At 41.4% G+C, this 11,654-nt stretch overlaps 2 protein-coding genes across 2 annotated transcripts; one reads left to right on the top strand and one right to left on the bottom strand.

Annotated features, from left to right (window-relative positions):
* Window positions 1–645: 645 nt before the first annotated feature.
* Window positions 646–4,736, top strand: LOC104965655 (uncharacterized). The gene is made up of 8 exons (XM_010794688.1): window positions 646–852; window positions 1,187–1,258; window positions 1,345–1,416; window positions 1,990–2,210; window positions 2,922–2,985; window positions 3,070–3,235; window positions 3,478–3,675; window positions 3,805–4,736. Exons 1-8 carry the CDS (start codon window positions 838–840, stop codon window positions 3,894–3,896), a joined length of 900 nt encoding a protein of 299 aa, XP_010792990.1. The 5' UTR covers window positions 646–837; the 3' UTR covers window positions 3,897–4,736.
* On the bottom strand, window positions 4,307–9,623 carry LOC104965567 (protein FAM43B). Its single transcript, XM_010794577.1, has 3 exons — window positions 9,091–9,623; window positions 6,543–7,277; window positions 4,307–5,945 (listed from the first exon to the last, which is right to left on the bottom strand). The coding sequence occupies exons 1-3, from the start codon at window positions 9,104–9,106 to the stop codon at window positions 5,860–5,862; spliced, it is 837 nt and encodes a 278-aa protein (XP_010792879.1). The 5' UTR covers window positions 9,107–9,623; the 3' UTR covers window positions 4,307–5,859.
* Between the last annotated feature and the right edge of the window lie 2,031 nt (window positions 9,624–11,654).

The raw sequence follows: 11,654 nt of genomic DNA on the forward strand, positions 1-11,654 counted from the left end.
GTTTTAGATCTTTGAGTTCATCTCATGAAAAATGGGAGCAAAAACAAAAGTGTTGCGTTTATATTTTTGTTCAGTGTATCTACAGTCAGATGTGCAACAATCTTCAACTCAGGCAGCCTGGATTTGTCCAAAGTAAAAGAAAAATCTGTCTATTAATAACACCTAAGCTATGCTTACTTTATGTAGGACCTGCAATTTTTCAATTAAATTTAGAGTGAGATTATCGTTCAAATTGGTCAATTTAATAAATTGGGAATTCTGTGAAATTACACCAGGGAGGGGTCACTCGTTCTTGTTGCTGTTTTATAATGCTTTTAGATACATTTGATTTGTTTAAATGAATTACGGGCATGGCATATACTGCATGAACAGAAAAATGAATGATGGACAAGGATATAGTGTAGACTTTTTCCAAAAATTGTCAAACCATGCTTTAAATAATAAATATACTATACTTTACAAAATATATGCAGTTAGACCTATGACCTATGACTCTGGGGCCCAAAAATAGACTAATTTAGTCCAATAAATTGTAAACCATACAGAATTAACATGTTTATGGCATTATTTACACATTCTCCAGAATTGAACGGTAGTACTCCATAATGGCCGCTAGGGGCGTACCATGCCCAACACCAAACCAACTTCACTCTGCGACAGCGAGCATCGAGAAGGAAACACCCGAGGAGACACAACCTTTCTGTCTGTGTACAACCGTAACAGCTAAGCAGGGACATAAAACCTTATAATCAGCATAATGTAAGGTTTAAATGTTTGCATATAAAAACGCCATGATCGCACCGGAAGCAGACGACGTTGTATGCAGTTTGGTACAAGATGAGCAGCAGCAGTGTGAGTTTCCTTCATATTTTACCAAATGTAATGTCGGAATTGAGAGATTATATTAAAATCGAATCGAGTGCATACAGTTGGTTGCATGCAATGTCATGTCATACTTTAATATTAATGCATTCATCCCTATTGATCATCGTTTATTATAACGAGTGAAGTCTTTACTGTCGATACAGGATGCTGAAGGTGTGCTGCCATAGGTGCTGCCTGCATGTGTTGCTAGGATACTATTCAGGGAGAGGGATGATGGGAGAATTCTAGGTCAGAGTTAAGGTCAATGTAATCCTTATTGTTAATAACTTTAATATGATATCTGTATTTTGCACATCAATAGAAACGAGAGAGGGAGCAGAGGAGGAAGCTGCAGCACTTTCTGAATGACCTGGCCTTACTCGGGTCTTTACAGGTGAGTGAGTGCACATGCATGCAGAGATGAGTAAACATGATCAGAATTCTTTGCTTTTGCAAATAACATGTGTGTTTGTGTTGCAGGGATTTAAATACTTCCAGCCTTGGCTCAGAGGGAAAGAGGAGCTGCTGCTGACCGTCATTAACGAGGATCTGGTTTGTTTTTGTAGAATCCACACAGTAGGCCTACAGCCATGGATCCACTACATAATTTCACTCAAAGAGACGTTTACTAACCACATAGAGAGCCAAAATGACCACCTAGAAAAGTAATAAGACTATAAAGAGACCAACACAGCTGCAAGGAGACACAAAGTGCCACAAAGAGACTCAAAATGACCATGACAAGGGGCAAAACAACTAGAAAGACACCGATAATGACCACGAAGAGACACAAAACCACTAGAAATGGCAGCAAAACAGCCTGCAAAAAGACAAACTCAATTACAGAGACCAACACATTATTATAAAGAGGAACGAAATGACCACAAAGTGAACAAAACTAAATGAAAATAGACAAAATGGCCACAGAAGTCACACTAACAACTACATAGATTAAAAACAAAATATATTTATAACAGCAAAGACCATAAACTTCTATGTCTGTTCCCAGGATCTTATCGTCTCATATCCCAAATAAATATATCGACCTCATGTATTAATCATCATCATCATTAGGGACTGCAGTTATAACCGTGTGTCCCCCCCCCTACCTGTCCCGTCCTGCAGGGTTTTCGGTCCCCAGGCTTCGTGGTCTCCAGAGCCTCCTCCCTCTCCTCCATCAGCAGCTGTAACAGCAGCGATGTCTCCCCCAGCAGCAGCTCCCCCAGCCTGGGCAGTCGAGGCAGCTCTCCCCTGCCTGGAGAGGAGCCTCCAGGCCCCCGAGAGCCTCCGGGCCCCCGAGAGCCTCCGTCACACACAGACACCAAGACGCAGCCGCAGACTGTCAGGTGATTGATTACACGCCTGGAAATAGAAATATGTAATCAGTGTATGTGGTAGCATTTTACTGACATCTTTTGGTGCATCATTTTGTGTTAGTTGTAAACAAAACAAACAATATGTTAAGATATACAGTCATTTACATAAGAATAATAATACTAATAATTGATTACATTTGAATAGCGCCTTTCAAGGGACCCAAGGCCGCTTTACATAGTGAACAAACAAACAAACAACAGGGGCAAATAATAAAGTAACAAATTAAATAAATAGCAGTAGGAGTGGAAGCATGGGGACTGTGATGGGTTAGGGGTCAAAGGCCATGGTGTGATGGGTTAGGGGGCCCATGGTGTGATGGGTTAGGGGTCAAAGGCCATGGTGAACAGGTGAGTTTGTAATGATGACTACATGGTTATCTGAGGCATAATTGTTTTTATGTTTATTGTAAAATGAAAATAGTGACACAGTTTTTATGTGGCTAACAATTAGGTCACAGTTCACGGCAAGAAGAATGGCTCCATTTTGTAGGAATTTGCCTCCAATCGTTAAAAATCATTTGGGAAACGGCAGAAAATGTAACATTTTGTCAATCGATGAATGTTTAAAGGGTCGGTCGAGCAAAAACAATGGTGAAAAAAAATCTTTATTTCCATGTATTTTTATATCACATGATCATCTCTCCTTATACTAATAATTGGTTGAAATGTCTCTGTCCTCAGGGAGCCTTGCAGTGAGGAGCATCTCCTCCCAGCCTCCCCCAGTGAGAGAGAGATAGCGGTTCCTGTGAGTGCTTCACCTTGTCTTTTACTTTTCCACCCACTAACCCTCTCTAAAGTCTGATGGCTTTGACTCCCCCCCCCCCAACAGGAGGTGAACTGCACTCTGTTCCTACTGGCCGGCTACGTCAAGTACGGACGGCCCTACGCCTGGATCCGCTCCAATCACGAGCGCCTGGTCAACATCGGGGGCACCGACTCCATGGTCAAAGACACGCCCATGAAACTCAAGTCCATCTCAGACTGGCAGACGCGAGGTATGGAAACAATGTGAGGAATCCAAACACGAGAGAGAGCTATTGTTTAACCGCACAGATTCAATAATTACAAGTTTTTCCATGAGCTAAATCAGACGCAGATGTCTTCGCTCAACCTCAAGACTACTGTTTGGTGTGGATTAGTGTTGTGGAAAAAGCTCCAGGTGATGAAAGACTATTAAATCTCTGCTCTATAAATGGATTACAATTTAAAAAATGTGTTTTCTGTTGTTTTTTCACAGGTATTCGCGTGTGGGATGTCATCAGTGAGCTTGTGTGTCTGTGCACCGTCCCCTCTCCCTCCAACCCCTTCGCTCTGGACATGCGCTACATCCAAAACCTTCCCTTCCCCGACCGCTTCCTGGTCACAGGCGCTCTCCTTAACTTCCTGGATACGTATGTGGTTTACGGTAACCGGGACGAGTTGCACTATGACAAAGGTACAAGCTTCTGGAAAGACTAAGAGACATTTTAATTTACTTTTATAATTCTAGCCAGCAGGTGGTGCTGTTTAGCTACATTACGAAGGGATGGAACGCTTGATTTTGATGATCGTTTTCTCCTTTCAGTGGTGGAAGAGGTGAAGCCTTTGAGGCGTCTTCACGTCCAATCCCTGCTGGAGTTACAGCGACAAAGAGAGGGCTCTTCTGGAGAGGAGTGACTTTAATCTTAAGTGAGATATCATTGGTGCACTTTAACTGACTTATAGTAGAGACAAATACAGCATAGGGTTTATCTGTGTGAAATCTCTTCAAAAGGGTCTGTATTTAGCTCATTGTTTGTGTGTTTGTCTAATTTCTTTCAAGGCAACACACTCCAGTTGTATCTGTGCTCAGTTAGAAGGTAGTCACATGTATTTTTGAGGTGAAATAACCCTGGGAACTGTGTCACATGACTGAGATTAAACATCCCAGGACCTCTCTGGATGTCTTGCCCTGTTCTCCCAGGCCAAACATAACATTTAAAAAAGGAGCAAAACAGACATATTTATCAGGGTCAAAGCTGCAGAAGTTAAAACTGGTTAAACATTCATCACAGCTGTATGAAAACAAACATGTACAGACGAACGAGTGTTGTATAAAAAGTTTTAATATTCCATAAAATACATATTTGATTAAATATGTACAATGACATAAAAACAGTACACTGATAAAAATACGCCTTGAAACAGGCACTTTAACCCCCTTCTGTGAGATGGGGGGGGGTTGCGCATTTTGTAAATAAAAAGATACATCACAAGTACAAAATGTTAAAATAACCCGATTAAAACTTTGTGGTACATCAGTCAAAAACACCTAGCTTAGTTTTGGTCAGAAAACACAAAATGGTAGCCTCAGGGTGTACCACTAATCCTTAAATCTCTCATTTGTAAACCGTAAGACACTTATCACCTTCATGAGAGGCCGTTACGCAATACTGTACATATCAATGTCTATAACCGTCACTTTTAATTAAGCAGGCAGGGGCCCCCTTTTATGGCTTCGGTAATGAGAACGACTCGGCGTAAAACGGCACATTGTGACGAGGCTGCTCGATATGCAAAGTCATGGTTAGACGTTTCTCCAATTTCCTCCACGTGTGGAATGCAGGTGCACGGCCGGGCATTCCACACCGAGGCTCCAGATGGGAACACAGCGTTCCCAGTGTCCGCACACAAACAAACCCGCAAGTCATGGCTGAGTGTGTGTTTTCCCACATGAATGAAAATAATTCAGCGCAGTGGACGGTTAGGATCTGTTTTTGTTTTTTTTGGAAGGATGCTGCTGTAAAAAGGTAGGATTTGTTGAGCCTAAAGCTTACACTGGGGTCTATGTTTTCCAAGTTACTGACGAAAAAGCAGTTGGAAATGATTACATTTGATCTGTTTGGATGTCTAATTCTAATGAAAGTACTAAGGAACAACATTTCAAACCATAAATGATCTTTACTCTACACTTGTACGCCTGTGTTTTCCATCTGACATCTATGTACCCTTGTCCGAAACTCTCATAATGTAAATTAAAAAAGGGTGTTTTGTTCATCCGAATAAAATACAAAGATGAGAAACCTGCCAGTGCCACATGGTTAAAAGAATAATAAAAAGAAATCATGACCGGTCACAAATTTCATAAATAAAAATCTGCCTTCAACGAAAGCTCGTCGTCTTTTTCCAGTTTTTGGTCGTCTCTGTGGCCAAAAGTCTCTTTTCCGACAGATCAAACTCTTTGGCGGCTAAAGCATCAAGTAGACTCTTCAAAAACAAACAAGCCTTTTGAAAAACAGAGGCCCGGAAATGAAGCAGTCTGCTCCCTAAATGGCTTGCAGCCAGTCACAAGTCCTCACAAAGCTGTTGACAGCTGAACAAAGGCGTTCGTCAACAGCTTTTTGTGCTACATTGGACGCCATTCTTGCAAAAGTCAACAGACGACTTTGCTGCGTCGAAAAACCTTCAAGTCCGTACGCTCACTGGTTATAGCGACATCCTTTCCTCCTTCATCCAAATATGGACTTTCCCCTCTTCCCACTCTTAACCCCTTTGTCCTCCCTTCTGTCTTGCAATCGCTCCCGTCAGTGCTGTTGACCTTGAGGTTGTTGTCAGGTAAATGTGGTCCCATTTTTTTTACGTAAGGGTAAAAAGCGTGGGTTCAGTTCCAACTGTCAGAGTCAGACCCTCTTCTCGTGATGGCTCTGAGGGGGCTGCGAGACACAGAGCCCCTCTTCTTCCAGCGAACTGAAAAGAAACAGACAGAGAGGGATGAGTCAGTGGTGTTAGCTTAGCAGCTGCAAATGAAACTCTGTTGTATAAAAGTTACTTATGAACATCAGCCTCAATAGTGTGTTAACCTTGGCTTTAAAGTGTCATAGTCAAGGTTTTACATTTACTGTTACGTACGTCAGCATTTGTGTGGTTGTCACAAAAATGATGAATCTTATCTTTCCTAAAAACTTGGAGAGCAAGAATGATAAAGACAAATAACCAGGAAAAGGTTCTTTAATCAAACACCATTAAAATAGGGCTTTTTGATTACCACTCGTATGCCTAACAAAGCCGAGATGGAGTAAATACATAATGGATCAGCATTTGACGTACGTTTAAAAAAATGTAAAGGGGGAAATACAGCATTTAAAAGTTGTAAGAAGTAAACGAATCTAGGTGGGCTAGGAAGATGTGGCCTAAAGCTTAACTGAATGAAAAAGGTCTTCAAACATCTAACTGAAAAACGCCAGAAGCAGCACTAACACGTTTAAACAGCAACTAGTCTAGAAGCTACCCTAAAATCCCATTATGAAAATATATATATTTTTTAAATGAGTGTTTCAGTCTCACCTTTTCCCAGACTGGCAGGTAGCGTGCAGCTCTTGGTGTTGGCGGGGGAGTTCACCGACTCCTCTTCCAGTTTCCCCTTCCCCTCTCCGGGCTGCAGCGCGGCCGACCCCTCCTGCTGGAAGTCGCTCAGCGCTCGTTGGAAAGAATGCGCCAGACACGCCGTCATGTCCCGCGCCCTCTCCGCCCGGCTGCACCAGAACACCCGGCACTGCAGCTGCTGCCCCTGGTGCTTGCAGATGTACAGGAAGACATTGGGCAGGTTTGCGTCCGCCGCACAGTACGCGATGTCTTGCAGGTACGTCTTCGTCAGCTGCCGACCTGTACTCAGCTCCTTGACCTCCACGTATCTCGGCCGCACCACCAGGGCGTGGTCTTTGCTGAGCTTCTTCCTGTTTGAAACACCTTCCAGCAGGTGGCTGATAGCGTCCTGGGCTTGCTCTCGGTCCAGAGAGAAGATCTTCTCCGTGCCCAGGTAGTGGACCTTAAAGAGAGGGTCTCCGTGGGATAGAGACTCTGTGCGGTCGCGGCGAAAGCGGCGACGTAGCGCAGCCGGAGAGTTCTTGAGGGTCTGCATGAGCTGAAACGTGCCGAGCGACATGGTGCGCTTCAGGCTGGATTTGGGGGTAATGTTGGCTGAGGTGTGATCGCCAGAGGTCAGCTGGTCCTCTTTAGAGCCTCTCCCACTCTTCCACCTTTCTTCTACGAATGGAGCGTAGTTGCATCCACTGCTTTGATCTGAAATGAGGCAGAGAGAGACAGTGAGCAGATTATTTATCAAGAAGTTGATGGGGATAGGGTGCATCCTGGAGATGGTTTGTTTTGACATTGAGTGTTATCTTTTACATGCGTTCCAAGCCTTGATGTGGAAAACTAAACACGCAGTCAGCACAGCTTGTACCGCAGCATGGAAGAACAAAAGGCCACCTAACAGGATCAGTTGCGAATGTGACGCGCGGAGGAACTCACCACAGACACCAGCCATTAAATATTTACACTCAGGTTTGTCCTCACAGCTGTGAAGACACATACTGAACTGGACACATGCCTAAATAAATTGAAGGTTACATAAAGTGACACACAGGTAATCACAGGTGCATAGCTGTGTTTAAACTCAACCCTGTGCCAAGCATTACATAAACTCATATCACTATGTTATTAGTTACTAGACAACTTCTCAAATTCTTTGACCTTGCCTTTTTGAGCCTTATACAATGTCCACTTCTGGCCTCCCATTGTCTCCCATCCTCCTCACCCGCAGAACTGCATGTTCTCTATTGTGTCAAAACGTTATTTGTTCCCCTTTCTCTTTTCTCGGCCATTCTTTCAACATCCTAGCTCTTCAGAAGTGACTTGCAGAGAAAACCACCATCTGTTCCAAGGTGGTGACCATTGTTAAGCGACCCCTTGAGCAGGAAACCGCTTTGCATTCTCCCCCACCCCCCCCGACCCCAACCAAAATATTTCTCCTATAAACAATGGCATGCTTTTGTGAGTATGTCACATTGCAAAAAGGGACGCAAGTTGACCCTAAAGTCTCGCCCAGGGCATGCAGCTACACATGTGGGCTGTACACAACTTTCACCTGGAAACTCACAGACAGATAGCTGGCTGTTTTGCATTTACGCAAGACTGCTTTACAACGACAACACTGGTTTTCCCTGTGCTCAATAACCAAAAGAGTACAAGATAAAGTTACAAACACGTCATGTGCCTGAAAATACTTATCTACATGATTTGAATAAACAACTTTAATTCAATCTGACGTGCTGAGAGCTGTCACATCCACGGCCAATCCTGTGGGTGAATATTTATTCATTTATCTGTAGCCAAAACTCATGTAGAGATTCTTGCTCCAAACTATATTCTAAATAATGTATACATAAATATACTTAATACATTTCCATAAAGAGGTCATTTTAAGTATACATTTTTTATGTAATTTTGCATCAACACACAAGATAGAATTTATGTATGTATTGCTATCACATTACTTTTCCATGCTACACTTATTTTAACTATAATACTGTTACTCTACCTATTGTTGTCCACCTTTGTAAATTGTAATTTGTGTAATTTCCATCTCTAATGTTTTATGCATGCTTATATTAAATGTTTTGCCTCCTTACTCTTGCTGTGAGAGTAAATGTCCCCACTGTGGGATTTATAAAAGGTATTGTGATTGAGATTATTTAGATGAAACAAAGCAACAAACAAGGAATTAAGGTAAACCCAATCCAAAATACAACTGATTAAGCAATGGCAAACTATTTCTCCAAACTTTTTTTTCTGGTCATTTTCTCCTTCTTTGTATGCCGAATTAACCAAAAGAGCCTACTGATTACCTACATCTAATAAACAAGATATACTCTGCTGTATAGTTGCAGAAATAGGCGAGATAACTTTAAATTGGCTGATTTTTTAATGTGGTTTGGCGAACCCCGGTGTAAGATAACAGCCAAACTGTCAAAAAGCTGTTACATTTCTGAGTGCATTTTACCTTTACCTATGAAAAAGTCGATTTAAAAACTTTTAAAAAAATGTATCTTACCTGGCCACAGTTTCATGCAAACGATGTCCTTTAGCGTCTCAGGTGAACCTCGGAGTTCCGTGATGTTTTTGAAACACTGGGCAGGTGGAAGTGTGCTATCCTGCACGCTTTTACGCTAAACCAGCTTGAAAAGTCCTTATTGTTGAAAGAAATAATCGATTAACTGAGTCGGTTTCGGTTGTCCCGTGAGTTCAGTGTTCGTCTTGCGTAAATAGATGTTTAAATGAGACAGTTTATGTGCAGGCTGGATCATGCTCTCCTTTCTCTGCTCGCGGTGAGTTGAGTGAATGTGAGAGCTCGCGCGACAACCGTTTTTAAAACAGTGTAGGCGCGGGCTCGTCACACACGGACGAGCGCTGGTGTCAGAGCCAGGTCGGAGCAGAGGAGGCTGGTTGTTCTGAGGGGGGAAAGGAGGGATGATTTACAATAGAAAAGGGATTTACAGTACATGATAGGGTGGATAACAGTTAACACTTACTGGCGTGGGTGTTTAAAAGAAGATGTATGGCATACCTCCTTCATGTACATGCCCCCTTATAGTTATAGTACATTTACTCAAGTACACATTTTATACTACTTTATACTTCTACTCTACTACATTTTGGAAGCCAATCTTGTAGGTTTTACTCCACTAAATTAATTGTACATATATATTTACTAGTTATTCTAGAAATTCATATTTTGACACTAAATACTTTTAAAATATGATCATTTGGTATAAATTACAGCATTCAACATTGTATTTGAGTAAATAAAAACGTATTTTACAGTTTAAGCTCCTTAAATGTGAAGAGCTGTTGCCTTTGCTTTCACATTTTTAAATGTATTTTGTTTTTGTTTTTTGCTGCCATGAGTACATTTACTCAGTTATGGCACCATTCTCAAAACAGTACTTTACTTGAAATTGGGTATTTTTACAGTGTGGTATCAGTACTTTTACTCAAATAAATAATCTGAATACTTTTTCTAACACTGAGTGTATGTCACCTGAAGTAGGGGTTATGTCAACTCATTTTACACTGTGTTGTATCTGCTCTTTATTGAGAAGAATATGACGTTTACACTGAGTGAAATATTCAAGATTCCATGGCTATCATTGTTCCTTAAAATATAAATATATTTGTTGCACAACTTCTAATACAAAAGGACCCCAAAATATTCAGCCTGAAAGATCTGTGGGATTGATATATAATATTTGACAATACATTGGGTCTCCAATATGGTATTATTTTGTATACGTACAAAATATGATTGGATATTTACCTCGGGGTTAAGGTTCTAAAATGAGAGTAGAGGGTCAATAGACAGCTATTTTTCTATTATCAATTAACCTTTTGGATAATTATTTACTCAAATAAAGCATCAGAAATGTTCCCAAAGCTGTCATCCACATTTTTTGTGTGACCCATGATATGAATAGTAGAGAGGATAATTTTGCATTAACATAACTAATCAAAACGATTAAAATGTAGGTTTTTTATGACAATATAAGAGTCGTCATCTTTTCACAAGCTCATGACGCTATGCTCCACCAACTGAAAGTTTCACATTACCTACTACAAGTAGAAAACAAGGCTTGAGGAAACATCTGAAACCCACTACCTTTCATTACCTCCACATTGCGTCAGAGCCCCTCTCTAATGGGGATCGCTGGCCTCCCTGGTTCAGATCTGCTCAGAGTGTTTATTCTGGGGGCATTTTGAACAGTGGCAGAGGGAAAAGTCTGAACTGTTCCATGTGTGTATGCGTCTAAGTGTGTGTGGCTGGGTGTGCCTGATGTGGAGAAACAGTAGGGCCCCTGTTTCTCCTGGGTTTGGCCCAACAGCAGTTAGGTTCTGAACGTCACACTCGCCTCAGAGCCTAGCGGGACACACTGTAACTGTTCTTGGGGCCCCGGTGACATAATGGACCATCTCAGACATCAGGCTCCCACCCTCCTGACGTGTCCCACAACAACAGCGAGTCAGCATCCAAACTGTAGCATACGCAGGCGTGCAGCTGCAGCTCTTAAGAAAGGGGTGTCCAAACTTTTTTCAAAGAGGGCCACATACAGAAAGAAAATACGAAGGGCTCACTAGAGGAGAGCTATATTGCCTCATAAGTTAATTATAAGTTAGCAAAATCAATCAAATGTATGATGTTTGATACTTGAAAATGCTTTAAGAAACACAACAGCCTAAATCCCAGCTCTCCAGAGGGTTTACTTTATTTAGTTATAATCAGAATCAGAATACCTTTATTCGTCCCACAGCTCATTCCTTAAAACAGAATTATCAGATTGCTTATAAAAAGAGGAAACATGAAGGGTAGATTTCAAGGTTGGTATGTAAATAAGTTATTCGGCTTTTTTTAATCAACTGAGATTTGTTTAAACATTTTTCCAACTTTAATTTACAGAATTTATGTGAAAAGTGGGCTTATTAAGACATCAATACGGTGTAATATATTTGTACATATATATTCAAGAAGTACAATATATGACAAGCACAAGTTAATTTTTGGGGCATATTTCATTATACTTTTTGAATTAGCTAAGGGCCGTTTCAAAATGGACCGCGGGCCGC

The sequence above is a fragment of the Notothenia coriiceps genome, unplaced genomic scaffold (assembly GCF_000735185.1).
Source record: "Notothenia coriiceps isolate Sejong01 unplaced genomic scaffold, NC01 NC01_scaffold00000288, whole genome shotgun sequence".
NCBI lineage: Eukaryota > Metazoa > Chordata > Actinopteri > Perciformes > Nototheniidae > Notothenia > Notothenia coriiceps.